The sequence below is a fragment of the Pleurodeles waltl genome, chromosome 8 (assembly GCF_031143425.1).
Source record: "Pleurodeles waltl isolate 20211129_DDA chromosome 8, aPleWal1.hap1.20221129, whole genome shotgun sequence".
In the NCBI taxonomy this organism is placed as follows: Eukaryota; Metazoa; Chordata; class Amphibia; order Caudata; family Salamandridae; genus Pleurodeles; species Pleurodeles waltl.
In genome coordinates, this window is record NC_090447.1 from 871,055,345 (window position 1) to 871,076,945 (window position 21,601).

Here is a 21,601-nt window from a genome sequence, read left to right on the forward strand (position 1 = left end):
AAATGAGTGTGTCTTTTTTCCATCAACACACACAGTAAGGCACAGTTAATCACAAACTTCTACACTGTTGTGTTCCTAATATGAAGCACATAAGAATTTTGCATCTCGGAACTGTTCACGTGGAGAGCAGACACTACGCTTCTTAAACCAATTCTCGGTCTTCTGCTATACAAACTCTTCGCAAACAAACATACGCATAGCCTACTTCAAAAAATACTGTAACCTGAATTGGCAGCAGCTAATTAAAAAAAAAACTGGAGAGGTTTTTCAACAGTTATCTTAATTGTGAAATGAAAATTATTTATACTTAAAGTGATTACATAAGTAGGGCAGGGCATTTAACTCTCCCCTCCTGCTGCTGTCATCATCTGGCTGATTTATTATTTAATTTTCATGCGTTAATTTTGGGAAGATTTCTTAGCTTAATTTCAGTATAACCCCCCCATGCAGTTGTAAGATTCAAATAATGTTTTCTTTTGAATGGGCGGAAAACCAGGAGACAATTTTAATATACCTACAATTGTCATCTTCCCATTCTTGCATTGTAATCTAATAAAATAATAAAGAGCATTTGTTTACCTCAGAAATGTAAGAAAATAAAGTAAAAAAAATGATTAGTTCAGAAACGGATTATGATTATTCTAGGATGATCATCTGGTTTGCTTGTTATTCATCTCTTGAGTTGATTTTGAGCGATTAAAGGTCATCACCTCTTAGTATCCACTCCAATCTTTGGTTCTGGCACATGTAGTTTTTGGTTGTTCACTATTATTATCCCAAGTGGTAGGATCGCCACATGAAAAATACCCACTGTACCATTATGTCTCTTTCAGGAGAAATGATGCTGCTGGTAGGCCTCACTCTTGGCACTCTACCAAATTCACAGAGAACCAGTCTGGGGCCACTCTGTCACAGCTCCCATCTACCAATGCCTGCAGTTCTTGGCACTCCCGATATTCCAGGTAAGTTTTAATACTTTTGCAACAAATATTTAGTGCAGGCTTCATAATCTATAAGTATGTTTTTAGAAGGTGTGCTCTTGAATTGAATATATATACACATGTTGTTCTTAAAATGCTCCTTTGCTAACTTAAAAAGTGGACTTCGTTTTGTTGTACATCTGGTCTTTAACTAAAAGTTTATTCATTAGCACAATTACAATATTCTCACTGGTACTAAATTATCTATAGATTTCCACTCTGGAGCATAGATAGATAGATAGACAAATTATTTATTGTACAATTAAGTAAAATCATTACAATGGTGCCCCCATATACCTGGCAAGCACAACACATACTTGGCTGCTAACAAATGAATGCCAGAAGGGCATGCACACAAAATAGCAGTTAAAAACAATGGTTAAAATGAAAAAAGAGAGAACACTTTCCAACGACTGTTTGAAGAGCTGGCTTTACCCCCAATCTACATTTTAATACCGAGTCAAGTTACAGCACAGTAAATTAAAGTGAATCCAAAGCCTAAAGTGCTAATTTTATCTCCAGTGTGTGTTCCAAGCCTAGGACCACAACTAGTAAAAGTGTTTAAAAAATGCAGTGGTTTGACTGTCTTATGGCTTTGCGGGCCTACTTCAAAAGATGCGCTCTCTTAACCTCCTAGGTTCAGAGCTTCTCTGGAGGTGCCTATAATGTGCAGTCCTTTTAGACTTTAGTATTTAGCAGCATGTTAAAGGTTCAAAGTCCAGCCCAGTCTCTGGAGATGCTAGCACAATTTTCATAAATTACAAAAATCGGGCCGCTACTTGCGGCAAATTACCTCTCAGGCAGGCTTACACAGCACCTGACAGGGCCTGATGTTTAGAGTACGCCATATCGGCCGCAGCCAGAATTTACTTAACAATAGCAACTTTTTGCAGATGCAAAGAATATGTGTCAGTGATTGTTCTCCTTTTGCACATAAACAACGTCTGTCAGAATCATCAATGTTCCTCAAGCCCTACCAGTAGCTTTTCAGAGGGATTAATCCAAATCGCACACTCATCAGCTGTTTTTTCATAGCCATGCCAAAAGGCAGGGAAAGGTATGTAGGCATGACCCGTGGTTCATACTGGGTTATGGCCCAGGCACCATGTGCCAAATTCTTCAAGGCTTACACATCTTGGTTCCTCAATATTAGTTTTGGTTGCTCAATCAGCAGTTTTAAGGCTAGAGGTGCTGGGGGTACACTTGACCTAATCTCCCGGGCCTCCAGTGTGAGATTTTGGTACTTGTGCCAACTTGTCCAGGGGTTATTACTTCCCCAGATGTTTTATGAACTTATTTTCCTTTGCCTGTTTCACTTTGAGGCTATAGACTAGGAACTTCACCTTCATTATCAAGTGCTGTGAGGACAGGCCAAATTAATATTTTTTTTTTTCCTTTGGTCCTCATTTTCATACCATCCTTCCTCACCACAAGAGGATATAAGGCGGGGGTCAATACAGCAGAGTGTACCATGATCAAACACTGCCCAACTCCGCCAGACCTTTACCTGCCCGGAAATATGGCCTCGCTATATCCACTCCACTTATCAACAACCGCCAGTGGTAATACGTTGGAGGCAAGCTTAATCATTGGACCGTACCCAAACCAAATGTGGTACCTTAGCCTCACCCAACCTCTCCCAAATCCCACCACTTGTTCAATTGATTCCCAATTTTTTTTTTTTCTTCAAATCTAACTCGTGTCCAGCTTTAAATTATACATCAAAGCATCTTTCCAATCCATAAACGTTGGGGGTGAGGCATCAATCCATTTTTTACAAATCGCTCTCCTTGCCACAAGCATCATATAAAACAACAACTTAGAGCCATCCCTTCTTATCCGCTGGGGTCCTGTCAAACATCCAAAAAAACACAAGCGAGGTGCTTACCTGGAGTCTTATAGAGACTATTTCACTAATAGCATCACCAACCTCTACCCAAAACTTGCTGAGCTTGGGACATTCCAGGAACATATGGACGTCATCTACCGCAAGGGTCCCACACTTCCTGCAACCAACCATCTTGTCCTGATCCATTCAACAAAGGTTTGCTGGTGTCCAGAAAACTCTATGAATTGAGAACAAATGATTCCTCCTTAACGCAGCAGGCTTGACAATATTGTATAAAAGTGTAGTGGATACTTGCCATAAGTCTTTGTGCTGGTGCTCCGGCAAGCCCTCTCCCCATAGCTCCTCTGGTAAGGTGAAATCCCCATCCACGATATCCATAAATAGCCTGTACCATCAGGCCACCTCCTTCTTCAACGGGATATCCAGGAGCCACTGGTCTTCCAACTCATTTGTGCCTCCCAACTCCACTTTTAAATCCTTCGCCCAGCTGATAATCTGAAGGTACTTGAATTTGGACAAGTTATCCCCTACCTCCCCATTCAGGTTTTCAAAAGATCTAATTCAAGTTAATTCTAATTTAAGTCCCCAATATAACAAACCTGCAGCTTTTAGAGGGGTTGCCAATGCGTCCTTAGTCCACTCCGGTGACCCTGGGGAATCCCAAATCGGGGCCTTATCACTATAATACGATAGTTTGGTAGTTCTTCTGACCACATACCACATCCTCGCTAAATCCTTTAACACCTTAAATCTAATTTTTTTGAAGTACTTGGGATCACCGAACTTATACATAAAACTTGTCTGTAACCCATTATCCTCTGCCATTGTAATCAGAGCCTGCCCCAGCTCAGACCGACATGAGTAACTAAATTCCTCCCTCACATTCTTAAAAAAAAAAAGAAAAAGGCCCACGCATAGTATTGCATATCTGGCACAGCCAATCCTCCTTTTTCTTTCCTCCTTCTCAGGTTTTTCCAAGAAATACGTACACCTTTAGATGCACAAATGAAACTACACATTTTTCCTTGCAGTTTCTTTTAAGAGTCCTTGCTAAACATTAATGGAATCGAATTGAAGATAAATGTAAACTTGGGAACAATCACCATCTTAATTAAATTAACCCATCCAATAATAGTTAAAGGAAGATTTAACCATCTCTTCAATAGGATATCCACCTCCCTCATAACCTTTCTAAAATTTGTTTCTGCGAGTTCATTTATATCCTGTGTTATAGTAATCCCTAAGTATTTACCTTTCTCCTTCTTAATTACAGAACTACCTACTTCTATATTCCAAACCATCACCTCCGTCTTTCGATTATTAACTGCATACCCCGAAATACTCCCAAAATCTCTCATCAGTTCTTCCAATACCAAATTAGTCTGAGTAAAATCAGAAGTATAAACCATCAGATCATCTGCATACAAGGACACTTTCATAGAAAAATTCCCACTCACAAAGGGGAGAATTCGCTGATCATTCCTAATTCTAGTAGCAAGTGGCTTAATATACAAATCAAACAGAAGCGGGGATAACAGACACCCCTGCCGCGTACCCCTTCCTATCTTAAACGAGGAAGTAAGATCACCATTAACCAAAAGTCTTGCACAGGGATCAAGATCAATTTTCTGTAACGTCCTAATAAAGTGTCCCCCAAGATTATAACCTTCACATACCGTCTTTAAATAATCCCAGTTAACTCTATCAAAAGCTTTGGTTGCATCGATCATCACAACTGCTAAAGGGGAGTGACATCTGGTGGCCAAATTAACCGAGGCTACCAACCCATGTATCAAATCCTGCATATGTCGTCCTTTCAAGAACCCTTTCTGATCAATGTGTATCAGCTTCCCCATAACACCCTAATCTTTCTGCCAACATTTTTTGCAAAAATCTTATAATCACAGTTTGGACGAAAAGATTCACAACACCTAGGATCCTTCCCTGGTTTTAAAATTATAGTGATAATAACTTCCTTCCAAGAGGGGGGGTCTCCCATCAGTCACAAGAATGTTATTAAAAAGTTCTCTAAAAAAAACATAATGCTGCTGCCCAAGATTCTATAAACTTCGACGGGCAACCCATCAGGCCCTGCCGCCTTACCTGATTTACCCGCATTTATCGCCTGCTCAAGCTCTACCATATCAATTGGTTCATTTATCGCCTTATTCTCCTCCTCACTTAGAGATGCCAAATCCAATCCCTCTAACCATCCCTTCACCGAGTCTGCTGAAACTTCTAAATCCTCAGTGTATAATTCCTTAAAAAAATGTAAGAAAGTATCTTTCACGTCTTTCTTGCTCTTCCTAACCTCCCCCGAAATTCCGTCCCGAATTTCTCGCACCCGATTCCTAACTATACCAGTTTTTATCTTCTAGGCCAACAGTTTGCCGCTGTTCTCACCGTACTCAAAATGAGACACCCTGTTGGACTCACATCTCATTCTGATCCGATTATCTATAACTGCTGCTAAATCCAAACGAGCCTCTTGATCTTGTTTATATAACTGATTAACTTCTTCCCCCACCAAATCCATGGCAGCCAATCTCTGCTCATCCTACCGAATCACGTTTTCTAGCCTACTTATTTCTTCATGGTACTTTTTCCTTCTATATGCCGCTACACTTATCAGTTTCCCCCTCAAAAAGTCTTTGAACGCATCCCATACTATCGCAAGCGAGGCTGACCCTTTATTAAGATCGAAAAATTCTTCAGTCCCTCTCCGTAACTCTGCTACGACCTCATCTTCCAATAATAACGTTCTGTCCAGAGTCCACCTTCTCTCTTTTTTATCCCCAAACCAACTAAGCTTCAGAGTCACAGCCGAATGATCCGAGAGATGAGCCCCAATATGTAAAACTTCTTCCACAGCCTCTTTCAAACTTTCATCAATTAGAAAATAATCAATCCTAGATTGATGTCTATATTTTTTGTTGTTATAAGTATAGCCTCTTTCACGCCCATTCTTTTCTCTCCAAACATCATATAAGCCAAATTGTGACATCATTAATCGAACCTGGGCATGCATTTTCTCGTTAATTCTTGACCTACTCCGTGAGGACCTATCCAACTCATAATTCAACACTACATTAAAGCCCCCCAACCATATAATAGGGTCCCAGTTTTGAAGCAGAATGAGTGAGCGCTCTCTCAACTGAGCTATATCATCCCGATTCAGACCGTAATACCCCACTAGAGTAAATGCAAAATCATACACCATTAATCTCCCCACCACCCATCTCCCAGACTTATCCACCAGACCCTCAACAAAAGGTATATTAGCATGGTTTTTATAACCCCTTTACTACCCCCTGTAAAATTAGAACTAGTTATCTGCTGTACCCATCTACATGGTCGAAAAACTTCCACACACTCTTCCCTAGAAAGATGGGTTTCATGCAAGATCAGCACATCACATTGAGCATCCTTCAAATATTGTACCATCCTCTTTTATCTGCTCTTCACCCGGAGGCCATTAACATTCCAGGACAGGACCTTCAAATCAGTTCTCGACATACACCCTCAAAGGACCCCCCTCCCCTGTTAGACCTCGTATTTCCCCACCTTCCTCTCTATCCATCACATCACCCAGGACCTTTTTTCCCTTATTCCCTATGCTACACTCCACCCAGTGCTCCCCATCACCCCCCTCCTTCCCCTCAGCCCACCCCCATCCTCCAAACCCCAGGAGAACATTACCTATCTTCATAGACCGGCGTTACCGCCTATGAATGGTCATCATGCAGGGCTCAGAGCCTCATATCACCCTAACCGATGTCAGAGGAGGAGGCCAATACTACGCCGGAATCTTGCTCTAATTTCTTAATCAGGTCATCAACATCATTACAATCATTAAAATTATACATCATATTATTTGCCATTACTCTTAGAGATGCCGGGAACATTAATTGGGCCGTAGCCCCAAGCCTTCTCAATATATTGATTCTCTTCCCCAGCTCCCATTGCTTATTTAGAGTAATAGAGGCAAGGTCCGACCTAACCTCAAATGGAGCACCATTCACCGAAAGTGACTTCTTCTTTAATGCCATCTCCAAAATGCATTCCTTAAGCCCATATGTAAGAAAGTAGACCAAGATTTTCCTTGGCCTATCCCTGTTGGGGGTCATTTTTGTGGGGACCCTATGTACCCTTTGAATATCCTTTGCAATGTCGACTCCAACATCATCGAATTTTATTTCCTGGGTTATTAATTTTACCACAAAACCCTTCAAGTCATCTCCCTCCAATCCCTCGGGGACTCTGAGGAATCTCAAGTTATTTCTCCTTTGATTGTTTTCCAAGGATTCCAGCTTAGCGAGCATCCCTGCTTCTCCTGATTTCAAACCTCTTATCTGCTCTTTATTTTCCTCCACAACAGCCCTCAAGTCACCAACCTCTTCCTCCAAGGCAGCTGTCCGCCCTGCCAAATCGTCTATTTTTTGGGCCAAGATCTTCACACAAATTCCTAATCTCCTCCTGATTAGCTTTAGACGTTTTAAAACCGTCCTTCAATTCCATGGCTAGGGCCTTCAACATATCTGTAACAGAGTCACTGGGTAGGTTTACCTCCCCACCCCCATTCAACGGGTCAAGTTCCCCTCCAGCCTGTATGTTGACTTGACTGACCCCCCCTTCCTCCTCCAGTACATCCGTCGTCCCCAAAGCAGATTCCAGAGATATTTTGTTACAGTGAGTCCCCATTAACCATTGAGGTAGATATTTCCCCTCTTCCTAGCAAGGGCTGTCCTGCCTCTGCCCCTTGCGCACTTGACATTTTACGGGTTCCGGGTAAAACCCTAAAATAAGTCCTTAATGAGGGGGTGACCTTAATTTTCCTCTTTGAAGCGAGCCTAAGTTACTTAGAATACATTTCCTCTTTCCTAAACTATTAATTTGCCATTCCTTACTCCCCCCGCAGTCTGCTTCTGAAAGTTCTCGCTGGATTCCACTTCTTTCCGCTTTATCGTCACCTTCGCAGGGAGTAGGCTGCCCCACCTCTACCACCCATAACTCATATCTTCCCTTCTCCTCTTCTGGCCCGGCTCCGAGCCACCCCCTCTGCCTTATCCACCATGGGACCTTGAAATATTGAGGCACTAACGTTATTCCTTACTTGTAGTCTGATATTTACAGAGCAAAAAAAAACTCCCACACACCTTTGGCGTTCTTGCTTACTTCTTGCAGCCCGACAGTAAAAAATGCCTTCTCACCTTCTTCTAAGTCTCTTCCTGTGCCTTTGTAACTGCAGCTGGTGCTGACTCTGCCACACCTCCCCTAGAAAGGAATCCTTGCTACTGTTTCCCGTCCTCTAAACACCTCCAAGGCAGCTCTCAGCAGGGCCACCGCCAGCTTCTGAGTGTAACTACTCCGTGCCCCTGCCACCTTCAAAGGATAGAGAAAACCATTCCTCCACCGAAAATTCCAGTCACGCCCCCTCCTCCGACCCCCAAGTAAGCGGCTAAAATTTTTAAAACGGCATTCTGCGCATTTCGCGCATTCTGCGCTCCGAGCCCTGCTGAGCCCTCCGCGGCAGGCACCTCAGCCGGCCACCATGTTCTCAGAGTGATTGAAGATTCCAAGAAAGATTTGATTGATAGGCCACATTCTTGTCGAATGTGGGCGTGCAATGTACCATTAGGAAGGGGGAATACTGTTCTATATCAGGCTGACTGTGCTTTGTCCTGCCAGTTAGTCATTTTGTTTCTGAATGTCATTGCCCCATATGCGATAGTAGGTAGAAACTTGCAGCCCATTACCTTTAGAAGGGGCCATAGATCAGGGTTCACAATTGCTTTCTGTAGCTTGCAGAAATCCCTTTCCAAGGAGTTTGCTGCCACCTGCTGGGCATGGATATGTGGTGCAGTGTGGCCCCTGTGGTCCAACAATACCCCAAATATATTTATGTGTCAACAACTTTGACTGCGCTCCCCTTGATGAACCATGCTCCCCTTTATTTCAGTTTGCGTGAATTTATCAAAACCTTGGTTTTCCCCACATTTATCTTCAGTTTGTTAACTCTACGATAGATAGCAAGTGCATTGAAGAGTCTTTGCAGCCTTATAAGTGTCAAATCGAAAAGCACAGTGTCTGTCATCTGCGTACTGGAGCTATTGGATTTTTGTGCATGCAATTTTTGGTGGAAATGCCCTCTCTTTTACAAGTTGTTCTGTCTCGTCAGCCAGGTACAGATTAAATAGCAATGATGCCAATATGCAACCTTGCTTTAGGCTTTTGTTTGTCATGATGTTTGCCGTGGTGGCCCATCCGGCGCTGACTTTTATTTTTTACCCAGGTATTGGAGTATAGCGATATGATGGCGCTCAGAGGAGGGTGGGATACCCAGGCATTCAGCATTCACCAAAGTCTTGGTCTTGACACACTGTCAAACGCAGTTTGAAAGTCTATAAACCAAGCGTAAAAGGTCTTGCCCTTGGAGGCCATGGTTGCTTCAATCAGGTAGGAAAGACTGGTTAGGTTATCTTAGATACGGCAGCCCTTTTGGAAGCCTGTTTGGCTTGGGGGATCAGCTTTTCTTTCCATTGCCCAGATTTGTAGCTTCTTATTTAGATTGCTGACAAAGCATTTCCCTTCCATGTCAAGGAGTGCTATCAGGCGATAATTTCCTGGGCATGATTGAGAACCTTTCTTATGTAGGTGAACCAACAGTGAGCCCCTTAGTGACTCTAGGATGGCTGCCCCAGTAAGTATTCCTGGAACTGGGGGGCCATTACTGAGGCCCATAGAGTTGGGGGCCATTTATATATCACAGCTGGAATGCTACTGGGGATTGGGGCTCCAATTGGGCTCATTGCTTTGATGGATATTACCACTTGGTCTGGGTTTATTGATGTCATGTCTGCATGGTCTTGGCTTAATGATGTTGTTAGCGTATTGGAGCCCTGTCACGATGCTTCAATCTCACTGCTGTCTAGCGTGTAGTCTACATAAAGCTTTTAATGTAGGATTCCAATTCGGCGGGGGCGATATTGACTCCAATCGCCTGACGTTTTTGGGTTGAGCTATTGTTGATCCAGAGGCAGAATTTTCTCTGGTCTTTAGATTTTATTATCATGTGTGATTCAGCTCACCTTCTGGTTTCCTTCTCCGTTTTTTTGAGCATGAAGAAATTTCCTGTAATTTAACTTTATCCTGGCAACCTGAGATCACAGCCACTTGTCCTCCCCCTTTCAGAGCTTTGTTTAGTTGTTGTTTTAAGGTGGCTGTTGGGTCCCTGCTGTAAGACTGAACTAATTTCTCACCACTGGCATGTCTTTTTGGAACTCCATCATTCTCCTTTAGGTGGGTGACCAGAAGCCCTCAGAAGTTTTTGAGGTTTCCATTCGTTGCTTTCAGGGTCACACCTAGGAACTGGTCCACACGTGCCCATAGCCCATCTTGGTCCTTTGTGTTCCATTTTATTCTGTTGATCAGCTCAAGATCTTCTTGCCTCTCAATAAGGTTTGCTTTGGGTGGTCCGGATTATGGGACCAATGCTTCACATTTAAGGATAAATAACTTATGATGGACGGAATGCTGAACAATGCAAACATTCACCCCCAGTCACAAAGGTTTGGTTTTAATCCAAAAATACAACAAAGCATAAAATAATAGATTAAACTCAGATCTTTGTGACTGGGGGATAATGTTTGCATTGTTGAGCATTCAATCCATCATCTGTTGTTTTTGCTTTTTTCACATGTATGGCATGATCACTGGCTAATTTTGAGGCAACTTCTAATTTGCTTGTATGCTGAACGTGGGCTATCTGCTTGATAGCTGCTGGCTGGCAGGGGGGTGTGGGCAGGCAAACAAACAATTGGGTATGCAATACCACCAGGAAGCATAAGCAGCATCAGTCCGGCTTGCTGTTTCTGCGCTTTTACCGGGGATTCATTGATGCCCAGTACTTTCGCCACAGTCGCTGGATGTACACTGCTTGTCTGCTGTCTCACTGGCCTGCTGCTGCTCCTGCTATCTCCAGTGTGACCAAGTGCACTCTCCCACTTTGCTTACTAGCAGCCCTTTTGCCTCTGTCTGGGCTGGACGGGTTGGACTCTGATGGGCTGAGCTGATGCAGAGTGTCGGTGCAACTTTATTTGGCAGTTGTTGATGGTGCAGCCCAATGATGCAGGGATCCTGGGGTCACAGACGCTACCGGTTGACCCCCTCACTCCTCTTGGGTCCCTGAGGCACCACGTTACCAGTCTCTTCTGGTCAGCGGTCCACCAAGCTGCTATGGCAGTGTGCAGGCTGGCATCTGGACTGGTGCAGTTCTTGTGGCTCACCTGTTGATGGCTGCTGGGGCTGCTGAAGGGGTCCTCACTGGCTACGGGAGGCTGCGTGGCCACAGTCATGCTACAGTTGCAATCCCGCTATCTCATGGCGACATGGTGTGGCTGCAGTTTTGTGGCCTGAGGAGTATGGCACGGTGCAAAACAGCACGGTGGCAGCGGCTCACTGCACTGCCTACTCTGCTCCATGCAGTTCCTTCATTCTTCAGTGCAGCTGAGTGGCGAGTGGTGCAGGACTCCCCATTTTCCTATTACAGAGAGATGTCCTGGGCCAGAGGACAGAGGGGTGGCCTGCCTGGTCTCGTTTCAGACAGACAGGTGCATACGAGCCTATTTTGACCCGGTCTTCACACAGGAACCGCCCAGGCACAACCCAAGAAAATCCTGTCCTGCAGGTCCAGAACATGCCATTTAAGCACTGCAGCTTCTCCTCATCCACCAGATTCTGCATGGCAAATTGATTTTCTGGACTTTTGAGTCCAAGAATAGAAGCAACAAGCAAGCAGCACTCAGGAAGTTATATCCCTTTGTTATTAATAGAAAGAAAATCAGTCAGGTTGCTTCCACTTCTAAAGTTTTCATTTAAATTTCCTCATGCAAAGAGGGACTACGAAAATCAGTTTCATCTGGATAGATCCGAGTCCAAACACAAAGTTTTCAGGACACTTTTTTTGGGGCTCTAATGCTTTGAATTTGATTTAGTACTGGTCACTGTTGCACAAAGAAGGGATTTGACTCAAACTGCATGATGTATCCTAGTGTCAGTCTTCAGTAACCATTGTAAGCGCACCTAGTTTTTTTTCTTGCTTATTTCCATGTAAAACATATAGCTTATCTGGCGATTGACTTGGACTGTTCCTCTCCCTTGTCACAGTTCAGTTCAGAACCTGGTCATGCTTGGGAATTGGAGTGGAGATTTATTTTGTCAGAATTCCTCTTCACAGGATGAAAGGGTTCTTTTCCACAATTACACATTTGCTAAGCTTTACATGCATTACTTCCAGCTGACAGCCACTGCGTTTCAGCTTTGACATCTCCCTTACTGAGTATGCCTTCTGCAGGTAAGAGATGGTTTATGTCAAGAAGAGAACTGCAGGTCTCTCTCTGGGTTTGTCTGAAGCCAGGTTCTGTACTTCTGATATATTGCGGAATAGAGTTCCCAAACATTAGCAAATTGTGTTGTTCGTCCACAGTACTGTTGCTACTGTTTCCCGACCTCTAAACACCTCCGAGGCAGCTCTCAGCAGGGCCACCGCCAGCTTCTGAGTGTAACTACTCTGTGCCCCTGCCACCTTCAAAGGATAGAGAAAACCATTCCTCCACCGAAATTCCAGTCACGCTCCTTCTGAATGTCCATATTTTACCTCTGGGTGGATGTCACCCAACTCTAACTGATGTCTTGAGAAGATAACTGTATTTCTCTATACTTTCCCACTCTTTTAATTCACATACAAATGGAATTTTCCTTAGCAAGCAAAAACTGTTCTCACAGCTTCTCTATTATGCTTAAAGAAACAGAGACTCTCATACTACACAGTAATTAGTTTGACATCATATAAAAAAAGATAAAGACCTTGCAGTTTAGCCAGACTATTACCTAGCTTTGACTTCTCAATATAAAATTATTTCATTTGGCTTCTAGGCTGAGTAATCACTGCCTTCATGAAGAACAATGATGAGATATTTTTCTGTGATTGCTTACATTTGTTTATTTGCTCATTTAAAATAATACAGTGCTTTCTTACCATATCAACTCACGTTTCCACCTAAAAAGAAGTTGACTCTTGAAAAACACAGCTGTTTACCATGTTATTGGGTTCCCATTTTTTATCATAATGAGCCTGAATTCCCCCCCTCCCCCTTGGCTTCCAATAAAATACTCTTTTGAATTAAGATCCTAAGCTTCATTTATAAAGCCGTTTGTATATTTGCATTACCTTTCATAAAAAAAGATCCGCCTTGAGCCCTTTTGTCTCAGGAACACTGTTGCTTTTAACGTCCTCTCCTTTTCTCTTTTCCTGTCAATTGATTTTATTTGCTTTCAATTTACAACCTTTGTGGTTCCTCATTGCCTTTCCTTGTATGTAAGACACACAATAACAGTTTTCATACAATCAAGGGTCAAATACATTTGGGATCAGCCAATATAAAGATGTATATATATCTAATATTGGTGAGTCTTGGTCAGAATCACAGCAGGCTGTAGGCTCCTTTGTCCCAGCCATACCAGATGGCTTGTACAGATCTTTATTCCCAGAGCCCGACGTCTAACACTAGGCATATTGTGTATGGGTCTTTGAAGAAAGCGTAGTAGCCCAAAAAAAATGCTGACCATGTACTTGAGGCTACAGACAGTCCAGAAGGTAAACCTGTTGCCGGCAACCCTTAGCAATGGCACCAGCATTTATAAAAAGATGGTCTCAACTTTGACCATGGTTTGCCAGTGAATCCCAAGTGTAGAATTATCCTTTAATGAGCAAGCCATGTTGCTCTGAGGACCTCAGGCTTACATCATATAAAACTGGCTCAGAAAGCAACTGGTTACTGAAGCCATCTGTGTGGGGGTACTTTACTTTCCATGGATGCTGATTCCAGTCTTGAAGGGGAGTGGATAGACTGAAGAAATGTGTAGCCATGGTAAGTATGAAGTATTTTGGGACGACCTAGAGCCATAGTGCATTCTCCATTTGGTGATATAAGATCCCACATGGTACCCACAGGTGGCACATCACTACCGCCTGGTGTGGAGAGGCAGGGGTTGTGTTGCCAGAGTCAGAATCAGGGCTGCTTCTCTCTCATGAAGCTGTGACTGGGTAGGGAAGGCTAAATAAAGGTTGCAAAGGTTAGTGGATTTGCAAAACACTTTCCCAGATGTTAACCGTAGGCACCATGAAACTCACAATGTGATCACTCCCCCTTTATTTTTTATTTTTTTTAATGGAGGGATCTTAAAGTGTGAAGCTATTTCCAGATGATACCTGGAGGCTACACACTGTGAGATGAGAGAATTCTTAATCGGCAAGTGAAGATACCTGCATAGGTTTACAATGCCAACTGGGAGCAATAAGACCTTCAGAGGAGTCACTGGCCTTGTTAACAAAAGTTATGAGCCAAATCTGCATACCGAAATGTGGGAAAATTACACATTTTCAGTGATTTTCCGAGGATATAGTTCTACAGGTAGAGCTTGTAGAAATGCCTCTAGAAAAATGCTCAACATGTAGGAATTATATGCAGGAAGCCATCTGAAAACATCGATTTGCAAGATAATTCCCCATTGCATAAGGGAACTCCGGGAATAGAGCTGGTAATACTGCACTCTACAGTATTGGTATTTATAGGTGGAGTGTTACAGTGTCATGTGTTTAACAACACCCATAATGAGGCTGTAAGAGTGTAAAAATAACAAGGGGAATCAACATCATACTATCACAGTAGGGTGAGGAGGTGTAAGGAACAAAGATACAGTGTAGGATGGTATGTAGATTGTAAAGGAGTGGATTTTTTAAACATCTTCTCGATTGCACCAACACAGGAGCAACTATGAAGTGTAGGGGATGGTTGTTCTAGTGGCTCAGTCCTTAAGCAGAGCATATCTTTGGTGTGGGCCTTCTTTGTGAGGATTTTGGATTTGTGGTCTGCAGAGGAATGAGCTCTTAGTAGTATAGGTCGCTCGGACGTGTTCATTTTTGAAACAAGTAGTTCAGTTTCCTTAGATGGAGTGACTTGTACACCTCATACCAAACTTACTTTAAGGAGGATTGTGGCAGGTAGAGGTATTTGTTAAGGGTGATAGAGCAGTGCTGTCATTGGTTAATGATTAGTCGAAGCGCTGCATAAAGAAAGTCAATAATAATGAGGTCTCTGAGAGATCAGTGAGCCCTACAAGAATATGAGGTGAGTGGGCCATAGTGAATTAAGACCAGGTGTGGGGACGGGTGATTGCCGTCCCCAAAGAAGGATTGGTATTACATTCCATTTTCTTCCATTAAGATTTGTGGTAATAAGTAATTGACATCAGGGGCAGAGGAGCTTCTAAGCCTTGGTTCTCATTCATGAAATTATCCATATTTAAGTTGAATTGAGAGTTCAAAAGTAAGTAATAGTTATTTGTTGATATTTCATAGGACAGAAATGAGACACAGACAGGAGTTGAACTCATGTACAATATATTGAATTAGATTGTACACACAATCATAAAAAAGTCAAAAAGCTTAATTCTTCCAACCTCAGGAAGAAAACACAGAAATAGGGAACAGAAAAGCTGTGCTGATGCACATGTAGGCAATGCATTTTCTTCTGAGACCAGAAAAAGCGTGCACATATAAATCCTACTCCGCACTTACATTTCTTTGCTATTCTAAAATATTTAGAGTCTCTAGCCTTGTGAAATTCAAATCAAGAAAAGAGGCCATGCCTATTGCAAGTGAATTAAAATTGTGCAGTCTACTAACTATGCTTATTTAACACATCTGGCGCACACCGAGGAGAATGCCCAACTGAGATTTTCTACCACCGAGCAAAGATTTAAGGAGGAAGTTGATAGTTTGAAAATACCTTATTCCAATATTCATTTTTAACAGCTAACAGTTTAGTCCATAATATGTTCTGTCTACATTTTCACAATCATTGCTCATAATACACCCTTTAACCATACTAACATGTACTTAAAATGTATTTAAGTTAATTTAAATTATTTTTTAAATGTTATGGGGCTCTATAATACTTGAAGAGTCCACCTTACAGAGAAAGAATTTGATGCAAAATCCTGTAGATACATCAGAATGGACCACTAGCGTATTGGATCATGCACTAGTAACATCAATATTATAAATAATTTAGAATTGGAAGAAGACCTAAAAATAGCAATCTCTGATTATCTGCTATGAATCCCAGTAAACCAACAAGCATTGGCAATGTCAATAAGTCTGGCTTTGCAAGAATGCTGTACGGCAGTATAAAGCATTACAAGTAAATAGCCTGGGAATGAATACATATGTGCGTGAAAGCAAACAACTGTAGAATAATATTTGTGTAGGTTAAAAAGTCAGTGAGAGTTGCTCTGTCAAGCCAGACCTAAAAATCCATGTAGGTTAATGACTGTGCTCTAGACCGAGAAAAACAACATAAATTATCTTGTTATCTAAGACACTATAATAGCATCACAATGTGGTGTATGCCTCTGAAAGTTCAATCTCAGGCTGCTGGATAAAAAAACAAAATGATCACAGCTATTTGGAAGGTATGGACATTTTTGTGGAAGCACACAACCGCTTCCCAATCGAAATATTTACTCTTGGCTACCAACATGTTGGCGGAGCCAAAGCCCCTCTCTTATAGTGCTCCAATAATTGTCTGGCAAAAATTACGCTGTCAAGAAAGACCATATAAATAGATTGTAATCTGTTAGGATCAACTTCTAGATATCGAACTTAACTAACAAAACTCTGCAAAAAACATTTTGCAGAATTAGATTAAAGTAACATGCATAGTAAGTTACAAAGGAAGATACTGCAATGAAATGATAATTGAAAATTATATTTATGAATAAGGCAGACGTGTCCCTCCTTGAAATAAAGGACATTTTTTTGGAGAAAAATAAGTCATGGAAAAATAGACTAGTAAATGTTGATGGCTAAAGAAACAGAATCATGAATACTCACAAATCAAAATTTTAAATGAATATTTGTCAAAAACAAAAACCAAGAGTCATTTCAAGAATGTTATTATCATAGACAAACTTGATGCAGGTAATGAAAGCACAATATTCTAGACCCATAATTAGATATAACTAATTTGTCAAAGATGGATAATTACTGTAGTCGGGGAGATCCCGTAAATGATACATAATTCCTGGACTACACTCAAGCTCCCCACAAGAGGTGGGGGCTTGGCTCTCACGCTCTTGCTGCTCAGCACTACACCTCACTGCACTCCCTCTGAAGATCACAGGAGTTTATTCTTCATCACCAGAACTTGAGCTTAAACTCTCCTAAACTTGACGGTGGCACAGTGTTTACCATCTGGAGCCTGCCCTACCTGACGTGTACCCACCACCTAGAGTGGTTCATACTGGTGACTGTATGTCCTTATTGTTTGTTTATACTTTTTTTCTCTAATTAGATTTTATTTTGATTAAATATGATTTCAGATGTCACTCACAATATGCACCATCCCCACGTCAGCCACACAGTTACATTAATCAGTCTTCCGTCATCGGAGACCGGGGCACATTGAGCATTGACAGCTCCCTTTAGACCAAAATCACAGGCACAACCAGTGCCCCAACCCAGAGCTACACTTTTCCTAGAGCGACCCACCAGGTTACCATGACCATAGTCACACTAGTCACATTAAACGCCCAGGAGCTTAACTCTCCAATTAATTGGATGGTGCTATAACAAAAGGTTAAAACAAAAGAGATATATGTGGCCCTCCGTCAGGAAACCCACCTAGTCACCAGCAGTCTACCTCGGCTCCGATCCTATTGGTTCTCGACCTAGTTTCATGGACCTAGCATCACAAAAATGATGAGCACGTCAGTACTTGTAAGAAGGAGGCTGACATTCGAGTTTAGAAGTGAGGCATACCAACAGATACAGGAAGTGGGTGGGAGTTTGGGTCACATCGGGGAGCCTGCTGCTTTCATTATTCCCTGTTTATGCTCCCAATGAGGGGAAATAGCAATTTTATGCATATGTCATACCTAAACAAGGGAATTTCACTTGCATTCTTAATCCTGAATTGAGTAGGTCCTCTGGCCATCAACTATGCCCTAAGGCTCCCCCTCTTTCTTTCCTGGGACAACTTAAACCAGGAAGACGTGTGGAGGGAGCAGCATCAAGGCGAATATGACTTTACGTTCTACTCCGATGTCCATAGATCACGCACTCGCACAGATTACTTATTTATCTCTTGGGTGCTAAAGCTGCACATTGCCAATACTTGCATCCTCACAAAGGTGCTTATGGACCATGCATCAGTCTGGCTCTTTGTAGACCCCATACACACACACCAGCGCTCCGTGGACCATGAATGAAATAGCTCAAAGGGACGCAGTGTTGAAAGACATAATATAAGATGCCTTAACCAACTAAGTTCAGGAGAACAATAGCGAAATTTGTTGCAGTGTTATCTGCGACCGCTGTAATTATAGAATTAATATCTGACACTACAACCCTTCAGTGGTTATGGAAATGGAGGAAACACGAATTAGACGATTAGCTGCAAACCTTAGAAACTCTGCAAGATAAGTCTCCTCACACCTACAGAGCCCTACGCAGAGCGAATAGGGAACTGGAGCTGTTACTAATGAGTGATGCCGTAAAGAAATTATTATATGTTAAGCAATCCTACTAGGAAAAGGGGGACACAGCAGATGAGCTACTCGCTTATATACTTGAAAAGGCTAGCACAAGAAATCACACACACAGGACAACACATCCTTTGTTGTTTTACTTCTCACAATCAAACACGGGTTGCTGCTGAACAGCTGCCTCCGGCCCCACAAGACATCTGTTTGACAGACTAGTTGCCTTCCACCAGAAAACCAAATCTCAGCGGGAGAGGTTCAAGCCATACGCAATCTTAAAAACAGAAAGGACCCAGGCCCGCACAGCTTCCCAGCCCCCTTCTATAAGGTCTTCATACCTATCCTCGCAGAGCCGCTTAAAGCAGTTTTCAATTACATTCTAATACATGGGACGGTTACTTACACAATGCTGGGATATCACTTAACGATCTTACGAAAGCTCAGGAAATTCCGATCTCATGCTCTGCATACTGCTCAATCACACAAACCCCTCCAGACGGCCCATTCCCGCAAAGAAGATAACAGTCTGTAGTTTTGTTGGAACATATTGGCCGCAGTTTTATTGAGGGATTATTTACAGCATGTCAGCCCTTCTTTTATGAGGGCCATAAATCAATCTTACGTGTTGTTGTAAAGGCCATAAATTCATTATACCTTGATACATTTGTGTCATAATCATTTTCTTTAACAACTTTCTAATTAGACCATAATTATCTATTACATGCTGCTTGCTCTTTGTTTTCAATGACTCTCCCGCGTTGTCCGTCATTTTTTGCTAGGAGTGTACTCGTATTTTCGTTTAGGCTTAGCTCGCTACCTTGTTTTGGTCCTTGTGTCCCGCTCTCCAGTGGACCCGGGCTGCGAGTGCCGTGTTACCGAGTACCTCCCCTGACTGTCTTACCCTGCCGTGAGATATCCCAAGGTAAGTAGCCTTGCCACCCCGCTGCGCTGGGTGTGGCCTTTGTAGTTCTTTTTTCCTTTCTTTCCGCCACGCCGCACTTTGGGTTACCGCTCAAGGGCGGCTCCCCCTTTGTTTGCTTTAGTTGCAACCGGCGAGCCGTAAAGCTGCCCACAGGTTGTCCCAAAATAATTCTGTCCCCTTCCTGGATAGGTGTACCCCGTCTGCTGCAAAATACTCTGGTCTTTGAAAGTTGATTAGCCCGTGCCTTACACTCTCCCAGCCATTTTGGATGCAATATTTTTTGGCCGCGACATTCAGTTTCTACCGTGATCTGTCCAGGGCGCCCGTTGATATGGCCCCCCTCCATTGCTGTCTGGGGATGATTTCTGACCAGATCAAGGTGGTCCCCCCCAAGCGTCTGGCTGCTGCTGTGAGGTTTGACCTTATGGCCTCCAACAGGCCTTTCCTCCCTAGTTGAGCCAATTCGTTCCCCCCCAGGTGGATTACCAGTACGTCTGGTGCGTGGTGCTGGGAGGCCAAGAGCTCGTCGATTCTGTTCATGAAGTGCTCCCACTTCATGCCTGGGAAACCGAACCATTTTATGTTAGTCCAACGTGGCAGTTGCCTGCCGGTGCTGGCTGCTGATTCCCACCAAGTTTTTGTTCTGTGGATGAAGGAGTGACCGACCACCCACGCCGTTCTATGTGTACCTGTGGGTGGAAAGGGAGATTGTGTGGTGACTGTTGCGGTTCTTTAGGGGTCGTCGCCTCCTTGGTGTATCCTAATGTATCTTTTGTAGGCCTTGGAGCGCCACCTACCCACTGCTTTGATGCCTATTTCTGACATGCCGAGGCGGGCTGCTGTGGTGGCAGCCCCTATCCGGAAAGAGTGGGTGCCAAAATTATTGGCTTGAAGCCCCGCCCTGGCCAATGCCCTTCTGAGTATTGATTTGAATTGGAACAGGCTCAGGCATTCCCCATTTTCATGTGTTAGGAGTGAGCCTTGCGTTCCGGGGATGAGCTGTAGTAGCTCCCGGGTGTTGCACACTGGGCAAACCTCCTGGTCGTCGATGCAATTTAGCTCTATCGTTGCCCCTTTTCCCAGCTGGTCTGTTTTGGACTTCCTGAGTATAATTGCCATTTGACTTTGGCCTATGTGCACGTCGTTTCTTTGGATTCCTGCATTCTTGTGGCCTGTTTTTGCCGGGGCCACTAGCTCGCTTATCCTGAACGCCCCAAAGAATGCCAGTGAGAAAGCCGTCTTAAAGAGTCTATGCTCAAATTTGTTGCGGCATATGGCCCCTAGGGTTCCTGACAGTCGTTTCAGTGTACTGAAATCTATGGGGTGCCTTTTGTCCACCGCTGGCCCTTCCAGCCTGCGCCAACCCTTCATTGCCGTTTTTATGTAGTGGGAGCTCGTGGGGTCCCTGCCCGTTGCCAGCTTACCAACGTGTGCTACTGCTGTTAGGTGGGCTTGTGCCCATGATTTTGTTTTCTTTTCTAAGAATGCCCATTGTATGAAGCGTTCTACTGCTTTTTGTGACTCTTCGTGGTGAGACCAGGACTTTAGGCCTGTCACTGCTAGCACTCTGGCTGCGTGCGTTGTGTAGCGCTTGTCTGTTTTTGGTGCCAAGGCGTGGGCAATTAAAGCTGCTAAGTCCCCTCTAACAGTCCCCACAGGCTGTGTGGAAATGGGGTCATCTCTTCCTCTGCCTCGGGGGCCAAGCTCCTGAATTTTTTCATCTGGAAACGAGAGAGGGCATCCGCTTTAGAGTTTGCTGCGCCCTGCACATGTCTGGCTCTTAATTCTAAATTGCCTTCCAGCTGCCTGAACACCATATATCTCAACAACCTTAAAATAGCTGCACATTTAGCGGACCCTCTGTTGATGGCGTACACTACCGCCTGGTTGTCTGACCATAGAGTGAGCTTCATGTTTCTCAGCTGCTCCTGCCAGATTGTTAGGGACACTGCGATGGGGAATAGTTCCAAAAGTGTGATGTTCTTGTTCAGGCCACGTGCTGCCCAAGATTCTGGCCATTTCATGGCACACCACCTGTCTTTCAATATTGCCCCGAAGCCTGTGCTGCCTGCCGCGTCTGTGTATAGTTCTATTTGCCTAGCCGTCAACCACCCTTCCCTCCATATGAGGGTCCCATTGAATTCTGCTAAGAATGCTTGCCATGTCTGCAGGTCTTGTTTGGCCCCGGATGGAAGTCTTATGTGGTGGTGCTTTTTGTGCAACCCTCTGGTCAGCTGAGAGAGTCTC

General features: G+C 43.4%; 1 protein-coding gene across 7 annotated transcripts in view; it reads left to right on the top strand.

The window, feature by feature from the left end:
- SHROOM2 (shroom family member 2) overlaps nt 1-21,601 on the top strand; it is a 675,938-nt gene that overhangs the window by 385,738 nt on the left and 268,599 nt on the right. For all 7 annotated transcript variants that reach the window (XM_069205145.1, XM_069205146.1, XM_069205152.1 and 4 more), the window contains one exon: nt 834-962. In XM_069205145.1, the coding sequence (XP_069061246.1) occupies nt 834-962 (129 nt within the window). The remainder of the gene's footprint in view (nt 1-833; nt 963-21,601) is intronic.